Source organism: Gracilinanus agilis, chromosome 1, assembly GCF_016433145.1.
Source record: "Gracilinanus agilis isolate LMUSP501 chromosome 1, AgileGrace, whole genome shotgun sequence".
In the NCBI taxonomy this organism is placed as follows: domain Eukaryota; kingdom Metazoa; phylum Chordata; class Mammalia; order Didelphimorphia; family Didelphidae; genus Gracilinanus; species Gracilinanus agilis.
Window position 1 is genome coordinate 122,162,814 of NC_058130.1, and position 14,864 is coordinate 122,177,677.

The following is a 14,864-nucleotide window of genomic DNA, read 5'->3' on the forward strand; positions in this document are numbered from 1 at the left end:
TTTAAGAGGATATTCGAAATGGATATAAAACAAATTTTCGGCCTTCATGAAGCTTAATCTTAGTTGATAAACAAATACAAATAATCATAGCCCACTTTGTGTTTCTATTAATCAAACACTGTTGAATGGATGTTTCTGTTTAGATCCTTTATGATGATGGGAAAATGGTAGTTGAAGTAGATGGCCGGGCCACACAGAAGCTAATTGTCAACCTAAAGCCTGAGAAATCCTATTCATTTGTCCTGACAAATCGAGGGAATAGTGCTGGTGGTCTTCAGCACAGAGTGACAGCAAAGACAGCACCAGATGTTCTACGTACCAAGCCTGCCTTCATTGGGAAAACCAACTTGGATGGGATGATAACAGTACAACTGCCAGAAGTACCAGCAAATGAGAACATAAAGTAAGTTCATTAAGGAAATAGGATCAAATGTGAGCAGGAGTAAAAAAGGGGAAGGGATAGAGGCATGCAGAATAAGAACTTCACAATTAACCTAGGGTTTCTTATTGACTGAAGGTGTCTTGAAATCAACACATAATAACAATGAGAAATAATAGCTTGGGAGAAATAATGGATTTTTTGTTCTTATTGCCACAACTCTCCTGTCCTCGTGTTGTATTTAGGCCAAATCTTGTAGCCCAAATAAATTTGTGGGCCCCCATAGAAAGTCAATTTCCTTAAACAAAAAAGAAAATGGTAATTTTTTTCAGTCACTGAATCACAAACAGAATATAAGAACATATTTGATTTGTTCATTTTAGATGCACTATAAGAAATTCCTTACTGCAACATTCACAAAAGTTGTTTAATAAGGTAAAATCTTTGATAAGTTTAATTTCAGGCTTCCTAGTCATAAGTAATTGCAGATTTAAAAAAAATAAATTAATCAGAATATTAAACAACTTATAATTTGGTTATGGCTCACAATTTTAATTATTTCACCTCTTCTGGCCCTTGAAATTTTTTTCACTACAATTAAGTATAAAAGCAAAATTATAATGATAATGAATTTTAAAAATGGAGGCAATAATACAAGAGGGAGTGAGAGTGGGAAATAGACATTATGCCACTGCCAATATTTCACCTTCCAGTGGTCAGCCTCAACTTCCACTGATTCTCAAAGACAAACTACAGTCAAAACCTTCCTACCAGAGCCTAAAATTTCAATGGCATAGCCTTTGAGAGCTCTAGGTCACTCTCATGCCACAACAAGATTGACTCAAAGCAGACTTCAGGGAAGGAATAAGCACATAAGTATTACGTTATATATAATTAAGAGTGCAATTTTACTTTTCTGAAGTGGAACATCTTTCATGGTATGTTTTCCTTAGTTCTATTCCTTTCCCTGAATATTAGAAACTAAGGAAGTTTCCTCCTTCCTACCTCCTCACAAATATGAATTTAACAGGTAGGATGCATAGAAAAATGGGGTAAACCTCAATAATTCATTTTTTTAAACTGAAGAAGATTCAGCTAATATGTAAGAGAGCAATGACTTGAGAAAGATTTACAGAATGAAACGTAAAGGACATTCCAGTTTCCTGGCAGACAAATTTCATTCTGTTCCTTCTAAATAGGTGAATAAATCTATAATTCCTCTTTTATTGGCTTCTTCCCTACTTGCTTTTATTTTTTGTCTTTGCTTCACCTTCATTCATTCCTTTCTTTTCTTTGGAATGGAGGAAAGGGGAACGGATGAGTAGCAAAGAGAGTAGTAAAGAAAGAGTAGAGAAAGAAAAGAAAATGACCTGGTATGCCTTTCTTCTAGTGCTGAAAATAGCTATGGCAGAAATGAAAGAATAATAGAGAGAGGAAAGCCTTTTTTTTTTTTAGAAACATGTTAACAAGCTCCAGAAACCATTACCACCTTGCCTTGGGAAGGGAAACAGTGTAAGTTGACTTGGAAAGGATGAGTGAGAAACAATGTTAGAACTAGGGGAAAGGAAAGAGATCTGCTTATATCTAATGACCTTAGCTAATTTGTTAGGGGATAATCACTGGAAGCAGCTCATTTCAAATGACTTCACATCTGTAAAGTACTCTAATGTACTATCCAAATCCTGGCTATTGTTATTATTGCAGGTAACTTTTCCTATGACACTGACAGAACAGAAGACAGTATGACAGTAAACAATTCTCATATTTAGGAAGAATAACATCTTTCCTCCATCTGATTATGGGAAGAATTTGATAATGGGAAGAAAGCATATATTTCACTGGACATATATGACACTATTCATACTTTTAGCAAAAATGGTAATAAGGTTGTGGCCGTGGGCCAGCTCTTATTTAGGTGAAAGCTGCCTGGCAGCCTGCCTGTAATTTTTTTTGTGAGCAAAATGCAGTTTTGGTGATTGAAAGCTGCTTTGTCTACTGAAATAAATGTCTCTTCTCATACTTCCAAACTCAGAGACAAAACCCATATGCCATGTCCAATGTGTGGTCTTAGACACCCATAAAATATTTTCTTTTAAAATGTATAACAGTGGCAAGTAGGGCTTCTTCTGACTCTAATTCCCCTCCGCTAAACCTTCTCAGGCACTATGTAATTTGTGTGCCATCTATGCTTTTTGCTAAAGGAACAAGAAAACATGTCCTTGGGTAGTTCCAATATTGGTATCAGCACTGGGAATGTAGTAAGACCCCATTGCTCCCAGGAGACAACATGATTTCTCATTTGATTCAAAGAAGTTCTTTTTTTAATGGGTGGTTTTACAATTAAAATTCTGAAATTCCCCTCTATCTTCACAGCTTCTGTGTTCTAGCCTTGGTGACCCTAGAGTAGGCATTTGTCCAGCCCAGAGCAATCCAGGTGACAGTTTGACAATCATAAGGCATTAAACACAAACATTATTCAGAAGCATATAGTTGGATCAGGGATTTAGGGAAGGGTAAAGACCCAAGTTATGTGAATTTGTGGGCACTGAGTAGAATGTATTTGTAAAAGAAACTCTACCAAAGAGTACATAAAAAAACAAACAAACCCAATCCATTTTCCCATTGGGGGAACAGAACTAAAAGGCAGGAAGAAGCATTTGGGGGGTAATGGCACATTTCCTATTATCTTAGTTTTTAGATTTATGAGAAATAGAAATCTTAGAGGGATTAATATGATGCAATTGATTCTATAAAATTTGTGGACTACTTTGGGGAATTCGGTAAGAATTTATTTATTTCCTAAATATTTGCAAATAAAAATGCTTTACAAGCAAGATACCATTTAATAGTTTTTAAGTAATAAGATAGATAGCATTTACCAATTTTCAAGAAGATGGCAAAGTAATCCAGAGCAGTTCTGTGCCACCATGAGAATCCTTTCTGACCAAAATAAAAATATTGCCACAAAATGAATACAGGATTAAAAAAAAAAACAACAAGGAGACAGAGTGAAACAACTTTCAAGAAAAGAAAAACCCAAAAGATAGGCAAAGAACATCTGAGGCACTGAAGTAAGAGTAGAGCAGAGCCAGCAAGAAGCTTTGGCAATGAAGGAAGAGCAAGTCAAAAGCAGGCCACACACTCCCACCTCACATCTGATGTCTGAGGTTTGGAAACTTATGCACAAGCCAACATCCAGACCATGAGATCCTGTCTGGGCAAATAGTGTTACAAGCCAACCCATACCCTTGAAATTTTAAGCCTATGGAGAAATCCAGAGCTCCAACCCAGGGAATTCTACTCTGGGCTTGGGGTAATGATTTTAGTTCACACTTTGGAGTGGCTGATAGTACTAAGTATGGATCTTTTTGCCTGAAGCTCAAGGCAGAGCTCCAAGACAGGACAATCATGGGTGTGCCTGATTGGATCAAGTATACAATGAAACCAAAAACTTGAGCCTAACCCTGGAGCTAGAATCTGAATAGCCCCTGACCTGATCAAGATCAGAATAAGATCAAAACCTTATACCTAAGCCTGAGAGAAGTCTTTAAGCTATCTGCACCTCAAGGGTCAATTAAATCAGTAGGGGGAGGGGACTCTCAGAGCTCTCAGCCCTCAGAACATCACATCATCATCCCAAGCCTACCTATAATTAGCTAAGAAAAATGAGCAAACAATTAAAAAGCATCTAACTCTAAAGAATTTTTATGGAGACAAAGAACAAGGTACAGAAAAAGAAGGGGACATTGAAAGCAAAGAAACACATGTAAAATACAAAAGTAAAATATGGATTGGATACAGATTCTGGAAGAACTCAAAAAGGACTTCAAAAACCAATTAAGAGAGGCAAAGGAAAAATGGGAAAGAGACATGAAAGTGATACAAGAAGAAATGGGCCAATGAAAAAGAAGAACCAAAAACTGACAGAGAAAATCAGGTCTTAAAAATCAGAATTGACCATCTAGAAACTAATGATTTGTGCAAAATCCAGAACCAATAAAGAAATTAAATGAAAAAACAGAAGAAAACATAAAATATCTTATTGAAAAAATAAATGATCTAGAAAATAGATCTAGGAGAGACATTTTGAGAATTATTCGACTTTCATACCTGAAAGCCATGATCAAGAAAAAGCCTTGGACATCATATTACAAGAAATGATTGAAGATAACTGCCCAGAAATCTTGAACGAGAAAAAAAAATTTGAAATTGAAAGAATTCACAGATCGCCTTCAGAAAGAAATCCTCAAATGACAACATCCAGGAATATAATAGCTAAATTTTAAAGCCACCAAGCCAAGGAAAAAATACTTCAGGCAACCAGAAAGAAACTATTCAAATATCATGGAGCTACAAACAGGATCACACAGGACCTAGCAACTTCTGGATTAAAGGATTGAAAGTATGGAATATAATATTCAGGTAGGCAAAATATTTGGCTTTACAACCCAGAGTCTCCTATCCAGCCAAACTGAGTATATTCTTTCAAGGGGGAAAAGGGATATTCAATAAGGGAGAAGATTTCCAAGCATTCCTGAAGAATAAGCCAGACCTAAACAAAAAATTTGAAGTCCTAACACAAGACACAAGAAAAGCCCAAAAAGGTAAACGAGAAAGAGAAAATTAAAGGGATTCATTAAGGTCAAAATCATTATATGTCTACATGGGAAGAGGATTTCTATAATTCTCAAAAATTACTCAGTCGTAGAGAAGATAGAAGGAATTTATTCAGAAAGGATGGAAAAGTAACTTGATTATGATGATATAATGTATGTAATGATATATGATGTATATGTAAATGTGAGAATATGGATTGTTATTTATGTATGATATGATATGTATGCATATGAATGATATGTAAATTAAACAATCAAGGGCTGAAAGAGAGGGTTGCACTGAGAGAAAAGGAAAGGGAGAGATAGAATGGGGAACATGATAAACATAAAGAGGAGTGAAAAATCATTATAGAGGGGAAGATAAGGGTAGTGACAAGCAATATTTAAACTTTACTCTCATTGTAACTGGCTCAGAGAGGATAAAACAAATATACTCAGTGGGGTATAGAATTGTATCCTACCTATTCAGTGGGGTTTAGAATTCTATCTTACCCCTCAGAGAAGTAGAAGGGGAATAAGACAAGGGAAGAGGGAAATAATTGGAGGGAGAGGGTGGTGGGGGGGTGACAAAAAACAAAATAGTGGTGAGGAAGAACAGAGAGAAAAGGGCATGAAGCAGGATTTAAAGGGAATAATATGATGGAGGGCAATACAGAGTAATCATAATGCTGAATGTGAATATGATGAACTCACCCATAAAATAGAAGTGGATATCAGAGTTGATTAAAAACCAGAATCCTACTATAGTTGTTTACAATAAAAATGATTTGAGGCAGGGTGACACACACAGATTCAAGGTAAAAGATTGGAGCAAAATTTATTATGTATCATTTAAAGTAAAAAAAGCAGGAGTAGCAATCATGATACCAAACAAAACTAAAGTAGAAATTGATTTGATTAAAAGAATTAAGGAAGGAAATTACATTTTGCTAAATGGTACTATAAACAATGAAGTAAGATCATTACTAAACATTTATGCACCAAATGTTATGCCATCTAGATTTTTAAAGGAAAAATTAAAGGAGCTCAATGAGAAAATAGATAGTAAGAGCATACTATAGGGGGATCTCAACCTTCCCCTTTCAGAACTAGATAAATCAAACCAAAAAATAAATAAGAAAGAAGTAAGGAAAGTAAATGAAAGGCTCTAAAAATTAGAGTTTAATAGATATCTGGAGAAAACTGAACATAGATAAAAAGGAATATACCTCCTTCTTAGCAGTACATGGTACATATATAAAGATCGACCACGTAGTAGGGCATAGAAATATTGCAAATGAATAGAGAAAAGTAGATACAATACATACAACTTTTTCAGATCACAATGTTATAGAAATTATAATGAACAAGGGTCCATAGAAAGACAAATTTAAAATTAATTGGAAATTAAATAATCTAAATCTTCAAAACTGGTAGGTCAAAAAAGAAATCATAGAGACATTTAATGATTTCATTAAAAAGAATGACAATGAAGAGATAGCATATCAAAACCTATGGGATACAGGGAAAGCAGTACTCGGGGGAAATTTTATATCTCTGAGTGCCTATAGCAGCAAAATTGAGAGGAAGGAGACCAATGAATTAGGCTTGCAACTTAAAACATTAGAAAAAGAACAAATTAAAAATCCCCAGATAAAAATCCTAAAAATTAAAAGAAAAATTAATAAAATTGTAAGTAAAAGAACTATTGAATGAATAAATAAGACTATAAATATATAAATAAGGAGCTGCTACTTTGAAAAAACAAAATAAATTACTGGTTAATCCAATTTAAAAAAAGAAAGAAGAGAATCAAATTAACAGTATCAAAGATGAAAAGGGTGATCTCACCTCTAATGAAGAGGAAAGTTAAGGTAATTATTAAGAACTATTTTGCCCAAATATATGGCAATAAATATGACAATCTAGATGAAATTGGTGAATATTTACAAAAATATAAATTGCTTAGATTAATAAAAGAGGAAATAGAATACTTAAATTATCCCATCTAAAAAAAGGAATTGAACAAGCCATCAAGGAACTTCTTAAGAAAAAATCCCCAGGGCCAGATTGATTTACAAGTGAATTCTATCAAACGTTTAAAGAATAACTAATCCCAATACTACACAAACTACCTGAAAAAATAAGCAAAGAAGGAGTCTTATCAAATTATTTTTATGACACAAATATGGTATTGATTCTGAAGCCAGCCAGACCAGAAACAGAAAGAAAACTAGGCCAATCTCTTTAAAGAACATAGATGCAAATAAAATACTAGCAAAAAGATTACAGCAAGTTATCACAAGGATTATTTAATATGACCAGGTGTACTTTATACCAAGAATACAAGGATGGTTTAATATTAGGAAAACCATCCACATAATTGACCATATCAACAAACTAATAGAAATCACATGATTATCTCAATAGAGGCAGAAAAAGCCTTTGACAAAATACCACACCCATTCCTATTGAAAACACTAGAAAGTATAGAAGAATAGAAGAGTCATTCCTCAAAATAATAAACAGTATATATTTAAAACCATCAGCAAGTAATCTGCAATGGGGACAAGTTAGAAGCCTTTCCAATCAGATCAGGAGGGAAGCAAGGATGCCCATTAACAGCAGTATTATTTCATATTGTTCTAGAAATGCTAGCAATTGCAATTAGAGAAGAAAAAGAAATTGAAGGGATTAAAGTAGGCAATGAGGAAACTAAACTATCACTCTTTGCAGGTGATATGTTGGTATACTTAAAGAACCCCAGAAAATCAACTAAAATACTAGTGGAAATAATTAACTACTTTAGCAAAGTTGCAAGGTACAATATAAACCTACATAAATCATCAGCACTTCTGTATATTTCCAACAAAATTCAGCAGCAGGAGTTAGAAATGGAAACTACATTTAAAATCATTCTAGACAATATAAAATATTTAGGGATCTATCCACCAAGACAAACACAGAAATTATATGAACACAACTACAAAACACTTTTCACAAAATTAAAACTAGATCTAAATAATTGGAAGAACATCAATTGCTCCTGGGTAGTATAAGCTAACATAATAAAAATTACAATCCTACCCAAATTAATCTACTTATTGAGTGCCATAACTATCAAACTACAAAAAAAACCTTTTTCATAGAACTAACAAAGTTATATGACAATCTAGGTGAAATTGGTGAATATTTACAAAATATGACAAAGTTTGTCTGGAATAACAAAAGATCCAGAATATCAAGGAAAATAATAAAAAAAAAATGTGAAGTATAGGGGCCTAACAGTATCAGATTTAAACTGTACTATAAAGCAATAGTCACCAAAATAATATGCTGCAGGCTAAGAGACAGAAGAGTGATCAATAGGATAAAGAAGCAATAAATGACCTCAGTAAGCTAATGTTCGATAAACCCAAAGATCCCAGAGCTTTGGGAACAAGAACTCACTGTTTGACAAAATCTGCTGGGAAAAATTAGGTTTAGATCAACATCTTACACCCTATACCAAGATAAATTCAAAATTGGTAAAGGATTTAAATATAAAGAGAGAAATCATAAATAAATTAGGTGAACATGGAATACTATACCTGTCAGATCTGTGGAAAAGGAAGGCACTTAAGACCAAAGAATATATAGAGAACATTAAAAATGTAAAATGAATGACTTTGATTATATCAAATTAAAAAGGTTTTGTACAAATAAAACCAATGCAACCAAAATTAGAAGGAAAGCCACAAATTGGGAAAAAAAAAACTTTTATAACAAAACTCTCTAACAGAGATTTAGTTTCCCAAATATATAAGGAACAAAGTAAAATTTACAAAAAAAAAAATCAATTCATTCCCCAACTGACAAATGATCGAGGAACATGAATAGGCAGTTTTCACATGAAGAAATCAAAACTATCAATAAACACATTAAAAAGTGTTCTAAATCATTCCTGATTAGAGAAATGCAAATCAAAACAACTCTGAGGTACTACCTCACAGCTAACAGACTGCCCATCTGAGCAGCAAAGGAAAGTGATAAATGTTGGAGGAGATGTGGCAAAATTGGGACAGTAATAATACACTGTTGGTGGAGTTGTGAATTGGTTTAACCATTCTGGAGGACAATTTGGAAATATGCCCAAAGGGCTTTAAAAGAATGTTTTCCCTTTGATCTAGCCATACTATTGCTGGGTTTGTAATCCAGAAATAATGAGGAAAAATACTTGTACAAAAATATTTATAGCCACTCTCTTTGTGGTGGCAAAAATTTGGAAAATGAGGAGATGTCCATTGATTGGGGAATGGCTGAACAAATTGTGGTATCTGATAATGATGGAATACTATTGTGCTGAAAGAAATGATGAACTGGAGGAATTCCATGTGAACTGGAACGACCTCCAGGAATTGATGCAGAGAGAAGGAGCAGAACCAAGAAAACATTATACACAGAGCCTGATACACTGTGGCAAAATGGAATATAATAGACTTTTCTACTAGCAGTTATGTAATGACCCAGGACAATCCAGAGGAACTTAGGAGAAAAAACACTATCCACATCCAAAGAACTGTGGGAACAGAAATGCAGAAGAAAAATATGATCGATCACATATTTCAATGGGGATATGATTAGAATTTTGATGTTAAAAGATTTAAAATAGGTTTAGAACAATGATACATGTTTAAACCAATGGAATTGCTTACCAGCACTGTGGGGGGGGGGAGGGAAAAGGAGAGGGAAAGAACATGAATCATGTAATCATGGGAAAATATCCTAAATTTTAAATAATTATTTTCAAGTAATAGGACATCGTTTGTCAATTTTCAAAATACATTCATGTCCATTATATCATTTGGTGACTCCATCTGATCTGTGAGATTAGGAGGGAAGTTATTCTTAGCTGTATTTCACTGCAAAGCAAACCTATGCATTCAGTGATTCAATGACCTGTTGGAAGTCCTAGGGCTAGCAAGCATCAAGAATTTAGACACAGGTCTTCTGATTCCTTCTTCCCTGTGCTACATTACTTTTCATACCCTTGTGTGCAAAACACTGCAGTAGGAATTTGGATGAGTATTAAAAAATGTGAGTCCCCAGGCAGTTATAATCTTACAAAGACTTATGGCTTTGATGCATGTAGTTGTAATATAGAACAGTATTTGTTAGGTACCATAAAATGGACACAAAGAATAATAAAGCAATTAGGTATCTATTAAGTAACTACCAGACTGGATATTGGTTCCTGTGAATACAAAGATAGGAATTAAACAGTTAGAGAGATCAGGGAAGACCATCGAAACTTTGAGGGAAATTAGGGTTGTTAAAATGAGGAATGGAGGGAGAAGTATATTCTAGGCATAGGGAATGGGAGACTGTCATGTGCAAAGGCAGATAAATTGAAGATATATTGTCTAGTTTGAAAACCAGCAAAATGACTGATGTGTCTGGACTATAGAGAGTAAAGCTTAGTAATGTTGGATTGTGAGCTATTTGAACTTGGGGAGTGTGTCTTGATCTTTTTGTATCCCCAGAATTTAGCCCAGTGCCTAGCAAAATGTATATGGTTACTGGGTGGCACAATGGATAGAGGGCTAGGCCTAAAGTCAGGGAGACTCATCTTCCTGAGTTCAAATCCAACCTCAAGACAATTACTAGCTGTATAACTCTGGGAAGGTCATCTAACCCTGTTTGCTTCAATTTTTCATCTGTAAAATAAACTGGAGAATGAAATGACAAGCACTTTAGAATGACCGCCAAGAAAACCCCAAATGGGGTTATGAAGAATCACACACAACTGAAATGAACAAACAACAACAACAAATATTTTTCATTGAGTTAAAATAGACCCTTATTATGGATATTAAATGCTAGACAGACAATTTATACTTGATCTGGGAGATGACCGGAAGCTGTTAGGGCTTATGAAGTAGGGATTACCATTTTCAGATCTGTACTTTAGACAAATCAATTTGTCAGCTCTTTGAATGATAGAGTAGGGTTGGAAGAGATTTAACTCAGGAAGACCTAACCTCTTAATAGATATTTCTTGCAATTGTCCAGAGATGATGTGATGAGGGCCTAAACCAAGTGGTTGACTTTATTACTGGAGAAAAAGGGGTAAATGTGGGAGATGTTGTGGATGTATGCTTTTCAGCTTAATCCCTTGACTATGTTTCCATCTTCACCTTCAGTGTACAGGTATCTGCTACTGAGAGTTTATGTCCTACTAAGCAGCTGGTGTTGATATATTGTGCAGTGATAGTATCAGCTCAGAACAAAATAAAAGAAGAAAGACCACTAATTCCCATAATTTGTAATCCACTTAACAGATTACAAAATGTTTAGCTTTGTTGGGTTAAATGGACAAATAGAAAGTTTTCCTGTACTTCAAATCTGAAGGTACAGCCAACGGGGAAAGGTTTTACAAAGATAATTCATTAGCTTACAATAATTTATTGACCAAGGTCTTCACTATGAAAAATAAGTATGGGGAATTCTTTTCATCATGAAATGCAGAAAAAAAAAGCATTAGTCACTCAATTATTAATTTATTTTGTGGAACCTGCCTGAATTTGGAGTGCAAAGAGTGGGAGGACTAGAGACTTATTTCCCTCCAGTAGAGATCATCTCATTCAACCCATGAATTCAAACCTGTAGACTGAATAATAGGGGATCTTTGTGACTTGCTGTGGAGGAAAATTTTCCTCTCCTAATAACCCACTTCATAATGAACCTCTCAAAATGTAACTAGGCTGATCTTATGACCACAGGATGAACAGGATGAACCCAGTCCATCTCTAGCTCTGTACCTGAAGTTTTTACTGGCATGAGGAAGACCTGCTAGAGTCCGTGTTCCATTGTCAAAGAATTTGAGTCACTATAGTCAATTAAACTTCATGATGGAATATTAGAGTAAAATTTAGTAGAAGTTGTCTCTAAAGAGAAAAATGTGGGGATTCCATATTATAGAAATCCTACCTCCCTAAATGTAATTTTAGTTATGCTTATAGAGCCAGTGCACAATTGTTGTATGTTTATTTTACCTTGTAAAAATGATATTTATCAAATGGAAAGTGTATTATAATGAAAATAAATGTTAGTCTTAAGACTGGAGGTTAAGACCTCCTTCTCTTTAAGGCAGCAGAGAGACCTTGATTAGGTTTCCTGTGAAACATCTGAGTTGTGTGACCATGTGGAGTGATTTAAACTCGTAGTGTAATGAGTAACTAGACTAAATAATTTGGGGGTTTGGGTAATTATTTAAGTAATTCTCTAATAAAATATGCTTCAGAGAATTGGTTGATAATCCATATTATGGAAGTCTCTTTTGGAGATATTAGAATATTGTACCATCAAAATTACAATTAAATGCCTATTTATTTTGTTTGAAAAATTGGCAATTAGTTATGAGGAGGAGAGCAGCTAGGTAGTACAATGTGAGTAAAGTGCTGGACCTGGAGTCAGGAAGACATCTTCATGAGTTTCAATCTGACTTCAGACACTTAACACACTGTGTAACCCTAGGGCAAGCCACTTAATCTCTTTTGCCTCAGTTTCTTCATCAATAAAATGACCTGGAGAAGGAAATAGCAAACCACTCCAGTATCTCTTCAAGAAAATCCTGAATATGGTCACAAGGAGCCAGACACCTGAAAAATGACTAAACAACTTTGAGAAGATGTGCCTTCTGTCTGTTTTGCCTATAATTTCAGTCATTGTAGAAAAGATAGTTTTAAGTAAAAATTTACATTTCAGTACTTCCATTTATTTTAAGCATTTTATTCTGTTACTATTTCTTTTCAGGGGTTACTACATAGTAATTGTGCCTTTGAAGAAGTTACGTGGAAAATTTATCAAGCCATGGGAAAGTCCAGATGAAATGGAATTAGATGAGGTAAATGTTTCTTTTGTTTTTTTTCACTACACTAGCTGTTTAACTAATTACACAATCAACTGATCACACTGTAATGGTCTCTAGCTATTTACTACCTTTATATGCCTTTCTGCTAGTGGTTATCACAGTATATGCTGACTTTCCTTAGGGGGGCAGCACAAAGGTACCATTGCTTAAATTAGATGGTATTTAGTTGCAATAAAGTGTACAAATAGTCTAATTATTGTTGGCTTTAATATTTTCCGCTTTGCCCACTGTAAACCAAGATGCAGAGGTACGAGAGGTGAAGTGAGTTGTTTTAAAGGTTTAATCATCATTGAAATGAATTCTAATAACCATTTACTTCATTAATGAGGTGTTGGCCTACTCTAACAAATGCAAAATTGCAATCTGCAACATATTTTAACATTTGACTCTTGTAGCTTTTATGTGTGGTGCATATAATTCTATAGTTAAGGAAATTATTTTTCAATCTCCTTCATCTTTAAATCTAGAAATTCAAAATAGGTTTGGAGGGGGGGAATTCACAACCTTATATCTAGTCTCTGTATCTTTTGCAGAAATCAGTGCCTTACCCATAGTAGATATTTAATAAATCTTCATTACTCATCCAATAAATTAATTGACTAGAATCACAAGTTATAAATATAACATAGCACTTAGAGTAAATACAATACATTGATTAATTATTGTCTTGATTTCCAGAAACTTACTTGGAAGGAATTGCATGGATATATTTCATTTTATGTAATTAGCTGCTAAAAAAAACAAAACTTGTGTGCAAATTACCTTTTTTTTAAATTGGATTTATAGGATTCTGACCTTCATGGGCTTTTATAGAACATCTAGTATAATGCCTTTATTTTATAGATGAAAAAATTAAGGTACAGGGAAGGAAGCAAAATTATTTGCCCCAAAGCACACATATAGTACCTAAGCTAGTTTGTAAATGCGACAATGCATATTACTATTTAAATGGATACTGGTATGAATCTTTTTGCAAAGAAATCCTTTTAAGTGATTTCCCTCCTCTCCTTTACTCTAAATGGTAGATTTAGATAAGCTAAATACTCATTGTAAATTGTTATTTCTATATATGCTTAGGTTTGGTTTGGTCATTTTGTTCCTCTGTAAGTCTAATTAATTAAGAATAAGATGTTTCAATAACATTTTCAGAGAAGTAATGTTTACTTCAGGCAATGTAGTAGAGTGAAATACATGTTGAATTTAGATTCAGAAAACAACAGTATCTAAGTCTGAATCCTGGCCCTGCCACTTGTTCACTCTGTGAGAATGGGGAAGCCACTCTATTTCTTGTGGTCTTAGTTTCCTAATGAGTAAAATGGGATGTTTCGATCAGGCATTAGGTTGATTTTAGCTCTGAAATTTGTAGTCTTTAGAAATCTTTTGCAGGCTCTGACAAGACAGTGCTACATAAGTCTTGATGATTTCCTTCATTGCGTGGCTTGCTCTATTTGATCTAAGCTTTATCCAGTTCGCATTTATTAAGCACCTACTATGTTCCAGGCACTGTGCCAAGCACTGATGATGCAGTGAATTTAAAAAAAGATAGTCCCTGCCCTCAAAGGGCATACATTCTAAGGGGAGGAGAGGAGATAACATACAAAGGGCTTTGCAAAAGCAGGTTGGAGTAAAGGAGAAAAACTAGGGGTATTTTGTTGGGCTTATCTTGTTCCATGGAATTTAAACTAGGCAAAGGAAGACACACAAAGGGGAGGGAGTCAGAATGCCCAGTTTTTTGAGTTTATCCTACCTCTACCCATCTAAGTGAGAGGAGCAGAGTTTGAAGGAGGTGATATCTCAAGGTAAGGCTTGAGTTAGCAGCATGGTAATGAAATTAAGGGTGATGCGCTTTCTTATTCTTTATAGTTGAAACAAGGCAAAGCAGAGGATGCAGAATCAAGTCAGCTTGAGGAAAAGAATGGTGAAGACTTAAAAGTCATCCCTGTGTTGTCATGAGATTAGCATCTGAGAGTTTTGTAAA

At 34.5% G+C, this 14,864-nt stretch overlaps 1 protein-coding gene across 1 annotated transcript in view; it reads left to right on the top strand.

Annotated features, from left to right (window-relative positions):
• Nucleotides 1-14,864, top strand: part of PTPRD (protein tyrosine phosphatase receptor type D) — a 610,060-nt gene that overhangs the window by 422,518 nt on the left and 172,678 nt on the right. The window contains exons 20-21 of the mRNA XM_044656609.1: nucleotides 144-403; nucleotides 12,769-12,859. Coding sequence (XP_044512544.1) covers nucleotides 144-403; nucleotides 12,769-12,859 — 351 coding nt within the window. The remainder of the gene's footprint in view (nucleotides 1-143; nucleotides 404-12,768; nucleotides 12,860-14,864) is intronic.